Source organism: Sus scrofa, chromosome 6 (assembly GCF_054392235.1).
Source record: "Sus scrofa isolate SSC_HxYL_T2T_F1_AM1 chromosome 6, Sscrofa_HxYL_maternal_Yorkshire_Landrace_v2.0, whole genome shotgun sequence".
Classification (NCBI taxonomy): domain Eukaryota; kingdom Metazoa; phylum Chordata; class Mammalia; order Artiodactyla; family Suidae; genus Sus; species Sus scrofa.
The window spans coordinates 113,155,211-113,175,806 of NC_139388.1; the positions used below are offsets into that span (position 1 = coordinate 113,155,211).

At 42.9% G+C, this 20,596-nt stretch overlaps 1 protein-coding gene across 5 annotated transcripts in view; it reads left to right on the forward strand.

The window, feature by feature from the left end:
• The window catches only part of LAMA3 (laminin subunit alpha 3), a 253,893-nt gene that overhangs the window by 123,903 nt on the left and 109,394 nt on the right, over positions 1–20,596 (forward strand). For 3 of the 5 annotated variants that reach the window (XM_084958209.1, NM_001444325.1, XM_003482045.5), the window contains 6 exon segments: positions 1,277–1,374; positions 1,884–2,037; positions 10,757–10,917; positions 15,103–15,211; positions 17,583–17,680; positions 19,134–19,278. In XM_084958209.1, coding sequence (XP_084814335.1) covers positions 1,277–1,374; positions 1,884–2,037; positions 10,757–10,917; positions 15,103–15,211; positions 17,583–17,680; positions 19,134–19,278 — 765 coding nt within the window. 5 annotated transcript variants of the gene reach the window in all.

Consider the following 20,596-nt stretch of genomic DNA (forward strand, 5'->3'; position numbering starts at 1 on the left):
AAGATGCTTCAGGACATTTAGTCACTGCAACTGTGTCATCATTCGTGTGTGTGCAACTCTATTATGACCTCATTTTCTCTAAAAATATTTTATCGAGTACCTATTATCAACTTTTACTGCTTGAGGATCTATGGGGCCATAAGGTAATGAGGAGATATGGTCCCAACCTAAGGGGCCCACTGATAGAGCAATAACCATGTTTCAATTAAAATCCCCTCGAATCGTAAGCCCACAGTGATGGACCACCGAGCCCCTCCTTTCCCCTCCTGTGCCTTCTCATCTTCTCCATTCCAGACAAATTGCGGGCTGAGAGGAGAGAAGCCTTGCAGCCTGGGTCTGAGTCTCTCACAGTGTGTGGCAGACCCTGCCCCCTCACCCCCCCCCCCTGCAGATAGACAGTGATGCCAGGATTGCCGGGAAGTGTCTCCAAAGCCCAGGCTCTGTCCTTTCCTAAAGAGCAGCTTCTCTGACTTCACGCCGTGGGCTCCTCTTGGCATCCTCTGTGGAACATGTTCTTCCTCGCCTGTCCTAGGACAGGCTGGAGGCCAGTTTCAGGCGATGATTCACCAGGACCACAAGACATCACTTTTTATACGAAGCCAGGAGAACGTGGCTCTGGTGTGGGAATAAAAAGCCATAATACAGGAGTTCTTCCCATTGTGGCTCAGCGGGTTAAGAACGTGGCTAGTACCCATGAGGATGCAGGTGTGATCCCTGACCTCCCTCAGTGGGTTAAGGATCCGACATTGCCCCAAGCTGCAACGTAGGTCACAGATGTGGCTGGGATCTGGCGTTGCTGTGGCTGTGGCATAGGCTGCGGCTGCAGCTCCAATTCGGCTCCTGGCCTTGAAAGTTCCATATGCCGCAGGGACAGCCCTAAAAAGAAAAAAAAAGAAGAAGCAGTAGTACACGACCTACAGCTCAGGTTCTATAGAGATGAAGGCAACTAGTATGTCCAAGAAACATTTTATCAATTGACAGTTTGTCATCATCTTTATTTTTGAATTTATAAGCAACCCAAAAGAGATGGTAAAATTTCCCGAGATTTGAAAATAGAAATGTTTGCCTGAGGCACTTGCCTCCAATGCTTAAAGCGCTGTTACAGGTGGCTCTGTATGTTCTGATGACTCAGAACAAATCAGTTGATAAGGAGAGTTTAACTAGAGAGCTTCACCTGGTTATTATTAATTTAGCTAGTATGTTTAGCTATTTTATGACTAATGTGGGGCTGCCTTCCTAATGAGTAATCATGCTTTTCGTCCTTATTTATACCTAGGACTACCTGGTGCTGCTCCCCAGGGACTACTATGAGGCCCCCTTGCTGCAACTGCCAGTCTCAGAGCCGTGTGCCGACACAGGACCTCCCCAGGAGAAGTTAGTATGGGCAGCAGGTGCATTATCAGGGTCCTGTAACTCAGGGGGGCCTTGGGTGCAAGGATTCTCAGTAGGCGTCAGCATGACAACTGCAGCAGGATGCTCTGGTTAATTACTTAATTGTGGTTTTTTTCTGTGGCAGTGACTGTCTTCCATGTAAGACCCATAAAGTGCTATGCACACCCTAGCTGGGGCTTAAGAGTGATTCTCATCCTCTTGCATTGCAAGTGGCGATGCATGCCTAAGTAATAGCCTCAGCGTCATGCATCCGATGAGGGGAAGAGCTTAAAATGGAATCTAGGTTTGTGGACTTTTGCTTCTTCCATTCCTCCTGCCAGTGAGAACTTACCACCTGATTCCTGGGGTTGGCACTTAGTAAGGGTTTGTAGAAGAAGGATGAGTGAGTGAGTGAATGAATGGAATGAATATGAGCCTTGGGGGTGCGCTGTGATGCTCTGTGTTATGTTCTCAGTTGTAACTATTATATTTTGTTGTTGTTGTTGTTGAAGTTGCTTGCTTTACCAGCATTTGCCAGTGACCCGATTCCCCTGTGCCCTGGCTTGTGAGGCCAGCCACTTCCTGCTTGATGGGGAGCCAAGACCCTTGGCAGTGAGACAGCCCACCCCCGGACACCCAGTCATGGCAGACCTCAGCGGGAGAGAGGTGGGGCAGCTTTTTCTCAACTGTCAAAGCTATTACTACCTCTTCATCTGTCTGCTGAAAACCCTTGGCCGCAATTGCTTCTTACACTTAGGGGAACCTGGAAGACTTCCTCCGAGGTGTTAATTAATGGTGTACGAGTTCCTGATTCGGGCTGGAGCTGGGCAGTCCACCCCACTGAACTAGCTAGAACTAGTCTCCAAGCATGTTCTAAACCCTTGGGGAACATGGGTGACCACAGAATCTTTTCCTTTTGATTCTCAAGACTTATAAGGGAGCATCCTGTTCTACCTGATTCAGGGCAAGATCTCTCTAAAAGGCCTCCAGAAATTACACAGCTTACCCTAAAAGGATGCAGCGCTCACTTACTGTTCATCCCCTCAGGCCAGGCAATTTGTAACAGCTGAATTCCTTGAGCTCAGAATCTGGAATGGCTACGCCCAAAGGCACCTCCCTTATGGTTCAGAGGACAGGTAACTACAGGTCTTGGCATTACCTTTCTTCCAGTTCTTTCAGCCTCCAAACCATTTTAAGACTATACTATTTTAAGATTTGAGTTAGAAGTACTGTGTGTCAACAATATGAATAAGAACTCATTACCTCAAAATGAAGACACTGAAATAAAATTTCCTCCACAATATTTCCATTTCTTACTTTCTACAATATTCTCTGTTTTGTATCCTTGAGGAAAATTTCCATTTGGGGAATTAAATCCGTGGAATGAAAATGCATACTGTATGGATTCTCATTGACCATTTAAGATGTATAACTACATTCGTAGCATTTTCAAGGTAGCAGTTAGAAGATTTTAAGGAGATTTCTTTAGTCCTCATTTCATTTTATTTGAAGTCTTTTTTTTTTTTTTACAAAAAATATATTTCTTTTAACAAGTAAAATATGGATAAATAAAATATGCATGAAGAAAAATGAAATGATCTTACTTCCTCTCCATTCTAATACCCAGTCCACTGTCTCCGTACCCATTATGTGTGTGTGTGTACAGCTGCACACACATGCATTCGCATGTATACAAATATGCACGTGTGTGCATGTGTGTGTGTTTCCCACACAGCAGGGAGGTGCAGTTGGGGAGGGCTGAACTCCAGGAAGTAATGCTGGTGATTCATCAGGATGTGTCCTGCCTAACTTAGGCCAGGTCTGCAGCACTGAGCTGTGCTATTTGCATGATGCATAAAACTAAGCCCTGGACTGGCCAGTTTTATTCAACAGTCCTTTTTATTGTTTTATCTGAATGCTTACAGACTTGTGCTGTCTGATACAGTAGCCACTAGGCCTATGAAGCTATATGCATTTAAATTAAGTAACCTTAAGTAAAGCTAAAAATTCAGTTCCAGGAGTTCCCATTGTGGTTCTGCAGGTTAAGGACTGGATCTTGTCTCTGTGAGGATGCCAGTTCAACCCTTGGCCTGGCTTGGTGGGTTAAAGATCCTTCGTTGCCGTGGCTATGTACAGGCTGGCAGCTCTAGCTCCAGTTTGACCCTTAGCCTGGGTACTTCCACATGCTGCAGGTGTGGCTGTAAAAAAAGAAAAAATAATTTTAAAAATGCAGTTCCTCAGTCATGCTAGCCATATTTCAAGTGTTTAATAATCATATATGTCTAGTGGCCACCCTATTGGACAGCACAGATTGTAGACTATTTTTGCCATCAAAGAAAGCTGTTGCACAGCATTAATAGATACACTCTGCTAAAATTCAGAGACTAATAGAGTTAAAAGAGGTCTTAGGAATCAATTAATGTCCCTTCCTGTGAAAGAATTCTTTCTACGTTATCCTTTGTCAGGTATTTATTCATTTAGCCTCTGTTGAATACTTAACTTGATGGAGGACTCACTTCTTCTCTAGGTAGCACAATCCATTTTTAAATAAACTGTCATTATTAGAAAGTCCTTCTTTATATTAAGCCCAAATCTAATTGATTATAATATCTAACTTTTGGTCCTCACAAGCCTCCTAGAGCAATGCAGAGTAGTCCTTTCTTCATTTTGGAGAAACGGTGTAGCGTGGTGGCTAAAGGGGGTAGTTCTGGAGTGAAACTACCTAGGTCATTTCTTGGTTCACCCCTAAGTAGCTGTGAAGTCTCCTTGGGCCTGAATTTACTTACATACAAAATAAGGAAAAGAAGAGTAGCTACCTTGTGGGTACTGTTCCATAAAATATTGCATGCAGGGCTCTTGCTGAGATGCCCTGCATACCAGGCTTGCTCAGGAACTATTAGCCATATTGCTATTCTATGTTCTATTCAGTCTCTGAACTGAAAGGAAGAGCAGCCCACTAAATCTCACTCATATGAAGGAGTGGGGTTTTTTTGTTTTTTGTTTTTTTTTTTTTCTAGAGACAGAGCGGTCTAGCAGGATTCCAAGGGCAGGAATGAGTGCATTCAGGTCTCCCAGGAACCCATGAGGAAAGGAGCTACCTGGCTGTCTTACAGAGGCTTTCCCTTCTCTCTCTGTGTTCTCCTCTCTGTCTACTGAGTTGTCTCCTTTGCTTATTGTAGCTCTTTGTCTCACAGACCTGCCTTGAAGGCTGCTCTGGTCTCGTTCCCTTGTTACCTCCCAGCTCCAGCACTCATTGCCAGCTGAGTCTCCCTTTATTCTCTGTGATAAAGAGAATCTGGACAATTCATCTTTTTAAGTCAAGCCTGTTGTACACCAGGCAAGCCTCTGTCTCTTGTAAATCAATACGTAGCTAGATTTTAAAATATTTCAATCCGATCATCTCTGTTTTACGTATGACTTCAATCCATTTATATTTGTTATGATTACTGACATATTTGGACTTATTTTATCATCTTACTTATTTTGTTTAGTAGCTTTTTATTTCTCTTAAAAAACATGTCCCGATTTCTGTTTGATTGAGGCAGTTTTCTTTATCTCTGTGCTTGTTTTTTAGGTGTAGATTATTTCCCAGTATTTGTGATTATCCTTAACAATTTAAAATATGTTCTTAAGTATAAATTTTTCCAACAAAGTCTAAGGTTATTCAGTATTTGTTATTTTATTTCTTTTTTTTTCTTTTTTGCCTTTTTAGGGCCACATCCATGGCATATGGAGGTTCCCAGGCTAGGGATCTAATCAGAGCTGTTGCTGCTGGCCTACAGGACAGCCACAGCAACACCAGAACTGAGCCCTGTCTGCAAACTACACCATAGCCACAGCAATGCCAGAACCGAGCCGCATCTGCCACCTACACTACAGCTAGAAGCAATGCAGGATCCTTAACCCACTGAGCAAGGCCAGGGATCCAACCTGCAACCTCATGGTTCCTAGTTGGATTTGTTTCCTCTGCACCATGATGGGAACTCCCTATTTTCTTATTCTTGACATGAACTTTAGGATGCTTATTTACCCATTATCAACTGATCTCCAACTTATTTTTGTCCAGAAGTTTTATTTTAACTCTTTCTGCCAGACTTTCAGATGGATTATAAATTTCATCTCAGTTCAAATAATCACATACCCTCCCTTCCTGTTTTTTTTTTTTTTTTTTTTCCTCTGCTCCATTTTTTCTTGGAGACGTCTCTCAGAATCCTTCATCTCTTTGCTTTGGAATGTAGTTTCTTGGCCCAAGGCACAGTTATAGTCTGAGATTTTTCATCACCACATCACCATCCTAGGTATTCTCTTTTCATTCAGTTGTGTTGGATCCTCTTTATCTTGACTATTGGAACGTCATCCTTTAATAAAAATTGCTTTCTCATTTTGGTACAGTATATCCTCCAATGGCTTCCTGAGAAAGGACACGTAGGAGGTACATATTTTTTTTTAGACCTTGCGTATCTGAAAATATCTTTATTCTACTCTCAATCTTGATTTTTTTTTACTTTTTTTAGATTTAGATTCTAGATCAAAAATCATTTCTCTCCAGAATTTGATGACATGTCCCCATTCTAGTTTCAAATGTTGCTGTTGAAAAGTTATATTCTGATTCCAATCCCTTGGATACAACCTATTTTTCCTTTCCTAAAGTTTTTGGGATCATCTCTTTATTTCATTGTACTGAGATTTCACAAGGATGTACCTTGATAGAGGTAATGTTTCAACCAGTGTGCTGGGCTCTCAGCAGACCCTTTCAGCCTGACGGTTTCTCTGGGAAACTTGTCTTGAGTTATTTCTTTGATAAATTTCTTTATCTTTAATCCACCTTTCCATTCTCTTTGTTTTTTGTTTTGGGAGATTTCTTAGATTTTTTTTCTTCTAACTCCACCCCAGCCTAGGCCCTACACACACACACAGACATGCGTATGCACACTCACGCACAGACACTTAGATTTCAGTGTTTTTTAGCCTGTTCAATTAGTTAACATTCATTTGCTTTCCAGCTTCCCCACTTTTGTATTTCTCTGTTCTGTTCTTTTCCTCCTTGCTATTTTCTTTTCTTTGTGGGTTTATGATTTTAAAAATATTTACCCTTATTTTCATGGATTTCTGAGAGGGAGGATTAATAAATATGTGTGCTAAATCCAGTATGTTTAACCAGAAGTTCTAGGATAGACTTTGGTTTGTGATATTCTGTTAATTTCATTATTATGTGTTTAGGTGCAGATTTATTTATTTTTGTTTATTAGTTTAATACTCAAATGCACTTTTAATATGAAGAGTCATGTCTTTCATCCTGGGACATTATCAGATAGTGTCTGTATATATATATATATTACTTGGCTGCCAGCCCTTACATTTTCTTTTCTGGAAGTCAGACTGGAAGAATGTTAGAGCCTCTCAATCTGTCTCCAAGCTGCTCTTTCATATTTTATATTTCTTTGGCTCTCTGTGCTGCTTTCTGGGTGACTTCTTCAAGACTTTTGGAATACATGGATGTTCTTTTTCTTTCTTTTTTTTAAAAGATATTTATTTATTTACTTATTCTTTCTCTTTTTAGGGTCGTACCCATGGCATATGGAGGTTCCCAGGCTAGGGGTCTAATCAGAGCTGTAGCCACCAGCCTACACCACAGCCACAGCAACTCGGGATCCGAGTTGCATCTGCAACCTATACCACAGCTCACGGCAATGCCAGATCCCTAGCCCACTGAACAAGGCCAGGGATCGAAGCCACAACCTCATGGTTCCTGGTCGGTTTTGTTTCCACTGCGCCATGATGGGAACTCCTGGAGGTTGATTTGGTTTGCTTATCAGCTTACTTTGAAAGAGATGTTTTTATCTCTCCTACTTTCTCTATGTCCGTCTGAGGCTAGTGGTTTTATAGTGCTTCTCTGGTTCTCTGGACCCTTAGCCTGGAGCCAGGCATTACATTGTGCCAACCTCTATTATTGTGATGCTGGGGATAGTATAGATTCAGAGATGGAGTTAGTGGGTACTTAACCTAATTCTTGGTCATGCGGTCTCATCTTTGATCTTTGGCTCCCAAATTCCATAGCTTTTTTGTAAAGCTGAAACCCATATTGTCAATAATTTTTTTCAGCTTTTTATGATTTAAGGGAACCCTCGTCCTTTGCCTTCAAAACATGAGCCTGGATCTGGCCACTGTCTCATATGGAGCATTTTTAGTTCTCCTTACTTTGCATGTGCTGAACTGCTGATGCACACAGCTTGCTTCCAAACCAAGGGACAGCAGGCCCGTGACTTCAGCCACAGTGCCATTTCAGGTTTTTCTTTTCTTTATGTTCCATCATCTGTCTCCGTTTTTGTTTTTTTGTTTTTTGCCTTTTAGGGCTGCACCATGGTATATGGAAGTTCCTAGGCTAGGGATTGAATTGGAGCTGTAGCCACCAGCCTACACCACAGCCACAGCAACTTGGGATCCGAGCCACGTCTTTGACCTACACCACAGCTCACGGCAATGCCGGATCCTTAACCTACTGGAGGGAGGCTAGGGATTGATCCCTTATCCTCATGGATACTAGTTGGGTTTGTTAACCGCTAAGCTGCAGTGGGAACTCCCATTTGCCTACTTTTAATCCCCAGCATAACTTTTTGTTTTTCTATTAAAACATTTTATCCATAGTTGCTGTCTCTTGGAGCAGAAGGGGTACAGTAAATGTGAATTCCTGTGCATTTTGAACTGGAAGTCACCCTTCATTTAAAAAATGCTGAGTTCTATTTTATTTTTATTAAAACCCTCGTTTCCCCACCCACAGTCTTTTAGCCACCAACCAATTACTCTTCACCCTTTCAAAACCAAGAATTGTCTACACTCACAATTTCTAATTCTTGACCTTCTGCTCACACCTCAACCCACATAGTCTGCCTTTCACCTCCCACTCTGTTACCTTTTTTTTGGGGAAGGCCAAGGTTTCCAATGATACCCTTGTTGCTAAATCCAATAGATATTTTCCAGCCTTCATGTATCCATCTGTTTAACTTCTCAGCAGCTTTTAATACTTGTTGAATACTCTTTCCATTTAAAAATACTCTCTTTCTTTGTTTTTCATAATTCAAGAGTAGTCCTGGATCTCTTCCTACCTCCCTTGGCTGCTTCCTCAAAATACAATTTGCAGGAGCATCCTTCTCTGACTAGTCATTAAATGTTAGAATTTGTTGCGGCTCAGCCTTTGCCCTTGTCTTTTTACTCAGCAGTCTCTTGCTAGGCAGTCTTCTCCGTGTCTGTTGTGTTAGAGACCAAATCTACACAGATAACTCCCAAATTGGTATGTCCAGTCACGCCTCCCTTTATGTATGCAGAGCAGCATAACCAACTTCCTTCTTGACATTGCCTCTTAGATGTCTCAGAGTGATTTCGGATTCCATTTTAGTGGTCCCTACCTCAGAAAATGGTACCACCATCCCTCTACACACAAGAAGCAGAATTCTCATGGTCATCCAGGACTTATCCCACTCTCCCCATCAAAGTCAACCCACCCCTGACTGTACTTCCCAAACTTAAAATATTTCTACTTCTCTCCATCTGTCTTTCTTGTCCAGACATCTTGCATAAGGATCTCAGCAGTAGCCTCCTCATTCGCTCTTCCGTATCAGGTCTTGCTTATTGTATCTCCCAACTGTCCTCCATCCTATAATCAGCATCCTCACTTTGATAGAAATATCTGATCATCACTGACTTTCTTACCCCACCCTCACATATACACAAGTGGAACATTACAATAGCATCTTATTGCTCTTAGGATGGAGATGAAAATTTTCAGTGGCCTCTAAGCTCACCCCTCTCACCCCCCAATTTTATCATACCTCCCCCTGCTCTCTGTTCCTTGCCAGTGTGGCCTGCCTTCAATTGCTTGGACTTACAGTATAGGCTTCCCTACAGCCTGGTATGTCGTAGGCTGTTCCTTCTGCCTGAATGCTTTTCCCTCTTCTCTTGGTCCAGTTATCTATTCCTCATCCTCCAGTGCTCAGCCCCTCCCTACTCATCTTCCTGATAAGCTCAGGCACTCCCCTAGTCCTTCTTCTCAGCATTTGTCATATATCTCATTTTACATTGTATTTGTCTAATGATCTAATTATTTGATTAAAGTTTGTCTGAGGGCAGAGACCAAGTTCGTCTTGTTTACCATTGTATATCCGTCACTTTGCTTGGTGTTTAATAAGTATATTAGTAAATGTATACTGACTAAATCATTTTGAATCCTTTTTGACACCAGGCATGTTAGTTATTCCTTCCAGTTTTATGTAGACAACAGATTCAATGCACCCACCTTTTTTTATGAAGTTGAAGTTCAGTAACACCACCCATAAAACGTGTGTGTATCCTCTTCACCAATAACTAGATAAGGATAGTTTTGTGCCACAAAGTGGGAAAGATCCTTCCAGATTGACACTGGTTCTATCAAAGTTCCCTTTTTTAAAGCTGTTATCAGTCATCTTCACAGGAGTGGGGTAGATCACTTTACAGTATTTGCATCTGTATAATTTAGAATTTCTTTTTTATTTATTTATTTTTTTGTTTGTTTGTTCTGGCCACACCTGTGGCATGTGGAAGTTCCCAGGCCAGGGATCGAACTAGATGAACTAGTGCCACAGCAGTGGCCTGAGCTGCTGCAGTGACAACACCAGATCCTTCACCTGCTGTACCACGAGGGAACTCCTAGTTTCCTTTTTAAAAATCAAAGCACAAGGGAGTTCCTGTCGTGGCGCAGTGGTTAATGAATCCGACTAGGAACCATGAGGTTGCGGGTTCGGCCCCTGCCCTTGCTCAGTGGATTAACGATCCGGCGTTGCCGTGAGCTGTGGTGTAGGTTGCAGACACGGCTCAGATCCCGCGTTGCTGTGGCTCTGGCGTAGGCCAGCGGCTACAGCTCCGATTCGACCCCTAGCCTGGGAACCTCCATATGCTGTGGAAGCGGCCCAAAGAAATAGCAAAAAGACCAAAAAAAAAAAAAAAAAAATCAAAGCACAATTAAAGAGCTTCACGATATACTTCCGTTCCTTTTACCTCTCATTGGACATGCCTTTCTACCTCAAGTTTTGGAGTATCTTTCACCGTGAGAAATTGAGCAAATATCTGGGTAGTAGAAGCAGAGGCCCCCACGAGTAGAGTCTCCAGACTTAGTGAAAATACCAGATGCTCCATTAAATCTGAATTGGGATTAAATTGTATTTATGTGTTGTTTATCTGAATTCAAATTTAATGGGGCGTCCTGCATTTGTTCCTGGCATCCCACCTAGAGGGCCACCTTTCCCATTATGAGAACATACAAAACTCCTAGCAGCGGTCCGCTCGGCCCCATTTTCACTGTTGCCCATGCAAACACACTCCGTACATCTCAGTCTGTTGCTTGGCTCTGCAACAGGTGGAACTGCGCCTGCGGCTGCGGGTCCCACGGGTGGGCCACTATGTGGTCATGCTTGAGTATGCCACGGAAGCAGACCAGCTGTCTGAGGTCACTGTGCATGTGCAGAGTCCTGGGGCCATGCTGGCAGGCTGGGCAGACATCTACAGCTGCAAGTACAGGTAAGTGGTCCCCCCCGACCCCGGCCCCGGAGGTGGGGGAACCTCTGTAACTGAACAGTCAGAGGTCAGCTCTGGGAACTTTGGTTTTAATCTGGCTTGGAAAGCTGTTTCCTTTTTGAGGGCGGGCTTGAAAACCAGTGGCGACGCGTTGCGCCACTCAGCATCTCTCCCAGCACAGGTATCAGAAGCCTTCTCCATAGGCAGTGTTGCATTTTCTTGAAAAGCTGAATGTTCTACTTACCATTTTGGCTCAGATTCCCATGAAGCAGCACAACCTTTTAATTTTAGTCTCGGTCACCCCCACGTGGGGCAGTGAACTCGGTATTCTCCCCACAAACGCCGTGCCAAGCACATGGGTGCTAGGTGTAGGGAATGAGACTGTTCTCCAAGACACCTGCCTTCACAGCATGCCCTTCAGACCTGGGACAGTTAGTGTTTGGTGATCGTCAGGTGAAAAATAATTTGACCAAGGCATCTCCGATTCACCTTGAGGAAGGTCATCTCTTCCAAGAGCTCTGACAAGGATTTATTAAAAATTGTTTTCTTTGCATAATACTTCACGATATATGCTGATGTTCAGAGTATGCTTTAATTACAGAATCAGTGCAAGGGATGTTTCCACATGAAACTTTAAAAAAGTTTTTTTGTCTTTTTGTCTTTTCTAGGACCGCTCCCTCGGCATATGGAGGTTCCCCAGCTAGGGGGCTAATCAGAGCTGTAGCCACCAGCCTATGCCAGAGCCACAGCAACGCGGGATCCAAGCAGCGTCTGTGACCTACACCACAGCTCATGGCAACGCCGGATCCTTAACCCACTGAGCAAGGCCAGGAGGGATCGAACCCCCAACCTCATGGTTCCTAGTCAGATTCGTTAACCACTGTGCCACAACAGGAAATCCTTCACATGCAATTAATTGTAGAAAAGGGGCCCTGGGAGGCACAACCTTTTGAGAGAGCAGGTGGATAGTCACCGTGAACCTTCCCGATTCTTGGCCAAGACCTTGAACATTGTGTAAAGCTCTCCATCCATGTTGCTTTTTGTCAAAACTGAGATGACATTTTTGAACATTTTTCTTGTTTTTCAAAGAAAAGAATGTATGAAAAGAGTTTCTTTGGGGAGCGTAGGATGGAAAATTTTATAAGCATTGATAAAATGGTTATTAAATTAACATCATGCTCTCGGCAACCCTAAAAAATTAGCTGTGACGGCTTCTCAGAATCTTAAAAAAAAAAATCTGTTCTTCTGTTTTCTCTTGGGGTTATTATTTTAAAACCAAAGAATGTTATTATATTTGCATTTTTAATAGGAGCACCAGATGGCACAGAAAAGTTCCCCAGAATGTTCTGTCATTATCTGAAAATATGAGTTTCGTCTCTCAGTGACATCAGCAGCCACTGGGATGTGCGCTCCCAGATGGGTGGGTCACCTCAACACCCAAGTCCTGGAGGCTCTTGGGCCCTGGGCCTGGGGCACAACTTCTCCATAGCCCATCCATCCAAGCCCACTCACCGGTGCAGCTCTCTGACCCCTCCCACCTTCCAGATCACAGCTTGATTCCTGCTCCACAGGGTAGAGATGGCTCAGTGGACAGGAAGAAACATTCCTAATGACCCTTGTGCCTCTGGAATGTCTCAGAAGAGGCTGACACTATCTATGTCAAGCAGAGAAGTGAGTTCAAAACTAAAGGAAGAAAGCACTCCCTTCCAGGATTCCCTAAGCCATAAGCATTGTTCTAGGACCTTTGTCTGAATGGCGTTTTGGGCAGAGACGTGCATGATATTCTGCAGATCCTTTTGGCTTCAGACATGGTGGCAACACCAAAGTTCTCCGTCATTAAATTTCCAAGACACCATTGCATTAGACTAGGAATCACTGGTATTGTATTTAACCACTCCCAGGAAAGTCCCATGGTATCTTTTCACTTGTCTGAAATATTTCCGTTCTCTCTACTTTGCATGTCAAATGCGTAAGTGGGGGTGACCCCGGCTACAAGTACTGGAGTCCAAAAATATGGTGCAACAGGAAAGTATTTGACCCATAAAAACCTATTTTAAACGACAGATCCTTTCAACATTGCAGCTTCTCTGGCTGAGGTTTGAATCTTTTCCATTGTTTCTCAAGTGAGGTCTAACTATGTTGTTGAAAAATAATATCCTGGATCCCATTGTGGCTCAGCAGGTTAACAAGCCATGAGAACGTGGGTTTGATCCCTGGCCTTGCTCAGTGGGTTAAGGATCCAGCATTGCCGTGAGCTGTGGTGTAGGTTGAAGACTCGGCTCGGATCCCAGGTTACTGTGGCTGTGGTGTAGGCTGGCAGCTACAGCTCTGATTCGACCCCTAGTCGGCAACTGCTCCGATTTGACCCCTAGCCTGGGAACTTCCATATGCTGCAAGTGTGGCCCTGAAAGAAAGAAAGAAAAAGAAAGAAAAGGAAAGAAGGGAAGGAAGGAAGGAAAGAAGGAAGGAAGGAGGAAAGGAAGAAAGAAAAAGAGAGAACCTATACACAACCCCCTTCCGCCAAAGAAACCCCCAAAGCAACATCACCACAGAAATGTAGTGGTGCTAGTAGAAACTCCACTTTTTGGAATAGTGGTGTGATAACTCTGACCTGTCCTCCAAAAGTGAAGTGATTGTTAATGATTCAATCAATCAAGTTATTACTGTTAGTCCAGTCCTAGTAACAACTGAATAGTGGATAAGGATAAAGCTAAATCTGAGTCACTTAATGCATTTAACTCCCAAAGTTATGCTTGAATCCAAAAGAAATGCATTTTGACACATGTATTTATACCCACATACATGCACAGAAGGTAAAAGAAAATGACTTTATTGAGTTTCTAATATATGCCACAAACCATGGCTCTTTTTGTACACTATATCATTTTAATTCCCACCCCCAAAATATTGCATTAATTATTTCAAATATTTCCCAGAGATGGTCATTTGCTTTTCGTATGTCTCTACTTCCAAATTATATTTATAGACGGAGAAGTTGCTGCTTTAGAGGGAATGAAATCAGAGATGTTCCTCAAAAAATACTCCCTTTGGAGTTCCTGTCGTGGCACAGTGGAAACGAATGCAACTAGGAACCATGAGGTTGCGGGTTCAATCCCTGGCTTCGCTCAGTGGGTTAAGGATCCTGCGTTGCCCTGAGCTGTGCTGTAGGTTGCAGGTGCAGCTCAGATCCCATGTTGCTGTGGCTCTGGTGTAGGCTGGCAGCTGTAGCTCTGATTAGACCCCTAGCCTGGGAACCTCCATATGACATGGGTATGACCCCAGAAAAGGCAAAAACAAAAACAAAAAAAATTACTCCCAGAGTTCCCATGGCACAGTGGTTAATGAATTGGACTAGGAACCATGAGGTTGCAAGTTCGATCCCTGGCCTTGCTCAGTGGGTTAAGGATCTGGCGTTGCCGTGGGCTGTGGTGTAGGTTGCAGACGTGGCTCGGATCCTGCTTTGCTGTAGCTCTGGCGTAGGCTGGTGGCTACAGTTCCGATTAGACTCCTAGCCTGGGAACCTCCATATGCTGCGGGAGCGGCCCTAGAAAAGGCAAAAATACAAAAAAAAAAAAAAAAATTACTCCCTTTGTGGGTTTTACCACAAAGCTGTAGTCTCTGGTTTGAAACCATGACCTCTGAAATGTTCCTGAGCTCTGTGTGTCCTGATGGGATCGGGGGAAGGAGCACCACTGGTAGAACGAAGAAGGAAGGATTTGGAAGAACAGACTGGGCTTCCAGAGGCAAACTTGGGGTTTCCCAGCCCTGCTGCTGATGCGGTGTGAGATGGTTGCTGTGTGGTCTATAGGCAGCTTTAATCTCCAAAGGTACTGACGGTAGTGGTGAACTTCCAAGAAGGCTATGTCTTAGAGACCAGACGTTACTGGTCCTGGGGCTCTTTCTCCCGATGACTAAACCAAATATCCCCTAAAGCCAGTCGGAGAAGGTGAGCAAGGCAGCCCTGAGAGGTGCAACTCAGAACTCAGAGGAAAGGTTCTTTTTCCTGTACTGCTTATGGGCTGCATCACTTCTAAACTGTACCTGCAGGAAAGTTCAAGGTTGGCAGTCCTGTTATAAACAGGAGAAATTGAAGTGCATTCAGCAGCCCCACCGGAAGGCATCTGGTGAGGGAGGGACCGGCGAGGGAGGCCAGGGGAGGTGGGCTGAGAAAACTGCTTCCTCTTTCAGCATCCTCTGCCGCAGCGCTGTGACCGACGGCAGGAGTGGCCTCGCTGTGTACGAGCTGTTAGCAGATGCTGACATACGGCTCAAAGCGTGGACAGCTCGATTCCTTCTGGTATGCTTCTGTTTTGACTGAATTTTAGAAGCATTTTTATGGATAACCACATATAGTTTTTCCAAGCATATTAACGTTTTGGCTGGATTTGCATTGCATGTATAAAATTAACCTGCGGAGAACAGCCCGCGTTATGATGTTGATTTTCCCATCTGGAAATGTCTCTTGCCTCTTCATTTGTTGGGGCCTTTTCTGTAGCACCCAATACAGTTTAGTCTTCGAATCGGAACGCATTTCACAAAACCTCATTTCATTCACTTGTATTTGTTGTTACTGTTATGAATGAAATATCTTTTGTCATTTTATTTCCCAGTTTATTGTTGCTGGTGTATAGAAATGCCTTTAGTTACTGTTTATTTTCTCTCCCACTTTACTATTTTATCATGTCTATTAGCTTCTTGGCCAATTTCTTCAGATTTTTCAAGGCTGTGATCCCCTGGTATTTTTTTCCAGACCATTCCAGACTTACTCCATTTCAAGAAGAGTGTTTTCTACTCATTAGATAGCAATTATTAAGAGTTAAAATGCCAGTTTTGACAGATTAAATACCCTTTAGTAACATAGCTTAAATATTGAGAATTGTGATAAACAGAGGCAGCAGGTTTGAGGCTAGGAAGGGTGGTCAGATATATAAATATCTCAGGGAACATGAGATTATCGAAGGATGAAGCAAATTCCTGTTACTGATAATATTCAGCATTTATCACACCTTGGGAAATGCCAGGTCAGTCTGTTCTAATATTTTAAATATTTGTGCTTGACAGTATTAAAAATCTTGAGCTTTCTGGAATTCAGGTTTTTTTTAAATTATAAGTTATATAATAATTTAAGATTTTAAAATTTTATTTAAAATTTGTTTTAAGTTTTGTTGAAGCATAGTTGATTTACAATGTTGTGGTAATTTCTGTTGTACAGCAAAGTGATTCAGTTATATATGTACACACATCCATTCTTTTTCAGATTCTTTTCCTGCATAACCCAGAGAGTATTGGGTAGAGTTCCTGGTGCTATGCAGCAGGTCCCCATTGGCCAGTCATTCATGATGACTTTAAGTGACTCAACCTCTCATCTTTGGAAATTGTAATGGGGCTGAATAGTTTTCTTTTAAGCCTAAATTTGCCCTTTTTGCAATAGTCAGTTATCATTCAGGGTCAAGGCTGGCTAGAATATAAGCTCTCTGAAGGCAGGAGTGTGTCCCTTTGGGTCTTGCAGAATCCCCGGGCTTAGCGCCTGCATATGGTAAATGTTCAATTAAAACTTTGTAGTTACTGAAGAGCTTTATGATCCAACTGGTAATAGTTTTGATTTAAGATGAACGATATTAAGTTAGTGACAGTTTCTTTTTAATTTTTTTTATTATAGTTGATTTACAGTGTTCTGTCATGACTGAATTTCTTGTGTAATTCAGAAACTAGCTCTGGAGGCAGAGTCCAGATGTGTCTGAGATATGAGTTATCCTCTATTGAGAAGGATTATCTGTAGGAGGAGCCACCCTCTCTCTGAACAGCAGGCTCTGGGGTACCAACCATGTCCCCCTCTCCCTGCCAAGGGGTCGGAAGAGCCAGCCTCTGCCCAGGGCAGGAGACAAAAAACAGTCACCAGAAGTCACTGACAGAGAGTCGTTTTGGAACTTTCACATGATTTGGTATACTTCCATAATTATTCCAAGAGCAATTTAGTCCATGATCCTGCATAACAGTGAAATGGATTTGTTGGACATAAGGATGCCTTGCTTTTTACTGTTTTACAATAATAGTTATAATTTCTGTGGATGAATTCATAACAGCCTTTTCCCCCACTTATTATTATTTTTATTTTTCGGCAGCCCCCCAAGGCATATGGAAGTTCACTGGCCAGGGATCAATTCCAAGCCAGAGCTACAACTTACGTCACAGCTGCAGCAACTCCAGATCCTTACCCACTGCTCCCAGCCAAGAATTGACAAGCTGGATCATTAACCCACTGTGCCACAGCGGGAACTCCTTTATTTTTAACTTAAAATATTTTTAATTAAAGTATAGTTGATTTACAATGTGCCAATTTCTGCTGTACAGCAAAGTGACTCAGCTATACATATACACACATTCTTTTTTTATGTTCTTTTCCGTCATGGTCTGTCCCAGGATACTGGATGTAGTTCCCTGTGCTCCACTGTAGGACCTTGTTGCTTATCCATTCTAAATGTAATAGTCTGTATCTACTAATCCCAAACTCCCAGTCCATCCCACTCCCTCCCATTCCCTCTCTGGCAACAAGTCTGTCCTCTAAGTCTGTGAGTCCATAACAGCTTTTGTAAAAGAATGTATTTGGCCATAATCTTGGCTTTGCTGGTAACTGGGATGTATCTTCTTGTATTGTATTTGCTTGACAGCATCAAATTTGCATCATACCCATTGAAGAATTCTCAACGGAGTATTTGAGACCTCAAGTCAAATGCATTGCCAGTTATGGGCAATTTGTGAATCAAAGGTACTGTTTCCTTCCTTTATTCCTTGTTTGTGCTGAGTAACACTTCATGTTTTTAAGGCCACAGCTTTATATTTAACTTGATAAGTGATCGCAGGCCAAGATGATAAAGACCAGTGATGGTTTTTTTTTTTTTATCATTTATTTATATATATATTTTTTTCTACTGTACAGCATGGTGACCCAGTTACACATACATGTATACATTCTTTTTTCTCACATTACGTGTTCCATCATAATTGACCAGACAGAGGTCCCAGTGCTACACAGCAGGATCCCATTGCTAATCCATCCTGAAGGCAACATTCTGCATCTATTTATTCCAAGTTCCCAGTCCCTCCCAGTCCCTCCCCTTCCCCCTTGGCAACCACAAGTCTATTCTCCAAGTCTATAATTTTCTTTTCTATGTTCATTTGTGCTGTATGTTAGATTCCAGATATAAGTGATATCATATGGTATTTGTCTTTCTCTTTCTGACTGACTTCACTCAGGACGAGAGTCTCTAGTTCCATCCATGTTGCTGTAAATGGCATTATTTTGTTCTTTTTTATGGCTGAGTAGTATGCCATTGTGTATATATACCACATCTTCCTGATCCAATCATCTATCAGTGAACATTTAGGTTGTTTCCGTGTCTTGGCTATTGTGAATAGTGCTGCAATGAACATGCGAGTGCATGTGTCTTTTTTAAGTAAAGTTTTGTCTGGATATATGCCCAAGAGCAGGATTGCTGGAGCTGGATGATGTACCTCAGAATCTTTCCAGAATTCCATAATATCAGGAAGCTGACATTGTAGCAACTGGGGGAGATGGTTAAGCCTCGCCCTTGCGGGCGGTTACTCTGAGTTCTATTCTGAGCCCTTGCCAAGACTTGCTTTGTTCCAATCCTTTAATCTCTGTGTCTGAAACTCTTCATTTACAAAACCATGAAGATAATGACCCATCTCACAACTGTGTTAGGAGAGTTAGTGAACCAATGATTATTGGGTTTTGGGGAGGGTTTTTTGGATGTAGACTCAAAAATAATTTAAGGACTCCGTCATGAAATCTTAGGCTAATGGTTGAAACCACCAAGATATTGAAATCTGGCTGTGTCTAAATGACTTGTATTTGTTCTCCTTGTGTTTATATAGTTTTATGTCAGTATTAATGTTTGGAGGCGAGTCATAATGTTTCATTGCATTGGTCTCAGTTAACAATGAATTTTAGTCCTGGAGAGGGAAGTTTCAGTGACTTTCTATGTAGCTTACTTTCCTTCAAAATTAAGATTGTTTTTCTGTCTTAGCAGCAAGCTGGAATACCTTTGGCTAATCCAGAGCACTGAGTATCTTTGTATAACGACCTCCACGGGCCTGTGGTTCTCTCAGGACCTAATCCTTTTGATGCTTAGAGTTTGTTTCTTCCTCAGTGGACAGTTCTTCTGGGTTTGGTTATTTCTCAATATTCTATTTTTCAGTGCTGCGTGCATCTCCCTGGTTCCTGAAACTCCTCTCACAGCATTAATTTTGGATGTTCCTCATGGTGGGCCTTTCCCTCTCCTGCCCCAGGACCCTTCACCTTCCACTGCTGCAGTTACTGGAATAATCTTGAAGGCCCCGCAAGTAGGACTCCCTTCGAATGTGTTGCTTCTACATCAGTGGTTCTCAAAGTGTGGCCCCAACCAGCAGCATCCCTGTCCTCTGGGAACTTGCTCCAAATGCAGATCTGTAGGCTCCAGCCCAGAACTATTGAATCAGAAACTCTGGAAACCAGGGGTGCAGGGGCAGATGGAGGCAGGAATCTGTGTTTAAACAAAGCCTGCCCCAGAGTTGGATGCCCCTGCAGTTTGAGTACCGCTGCTCTCAACTGTGGAGCATCCCAGGCATGAAGCATCCCGTGCAGCCTGTCTATGGCTGCCCCATCCTGATGTTCTCTTTCCCTCCTGCATTGCTGTCTACAGATTCTTTTGGCAGTTCTTTCCTTTTTGGCCACCCCATGGTATATGGAAGTTCCCAGACCAGGGGTCGAATCTGAGCCACAGCTGTGACCTACACCACAGCTAGCAATACCATGTCCTTAACCCACTGCACCACAGGGGAAACTCCCAATTGGAATTTTTTTTGTCTTTTATGAACCCGCAGCATATGGAGGTTCCCAGGCTAGGGGTTGAATCAGAGCTGTAGCTGTCGGCCTACGCTAGAGCCATAGCTGAGCCTCGTCTGTGACCTACACCACAGCTCACAGCAATGCTGGAATCTTAACCCACTGAGCAAGGCCAGGGATCGAACCCGCAACCTCATGGTTCCTAGTCAGATTTGTTTCCACTGTGCCGTGATGGGAACTCCCCAATTGGCAATTTTTTATAGCCCATCTTATGATAGCTCACATTTTTATGGGTGACTGCTATTTAACATTGTTGAGTTTATTGTCTTCCCAAATTAGAATATAAGTGCTTTTAGAAATCTTTTCTAATTTTTTTGCAACCCCAATTTGCAGTCAGGAAATTGTCAATAAACATGTATCGATGAATGACACATAAAGGGATATGGGAAAGGTGTGCACCTTTTTCACTGTAAACTACAAAATTGCAGGACTTAATTTTTTTTTCTCTTTTTTGTCTTTTCAGGGCTGCACCCACGGCATATGGAGGTTCCCAGGCTAGGGGTCCAATCGGAGCTGTAGCCACCGGCCAACACCACAGCCACAGCAACTCGGGATCCGAGCCACGTCTGCAACCTACACCACAGTTCATGGCAATGCCAGATCCTTAACCCACTGAACAAGGCCAGGGATCGAACCCGCAACGTCATGGTTCCTAGTTGGATTCGCTAACCACTGAGCCACGACAGGAATGCCTTAATGTTTATTCTGATGATATTATGTCCTTTTCATCCTAGAGATGACTCATGTCTGTTCACATTGCATTGAGATAGAAAATTA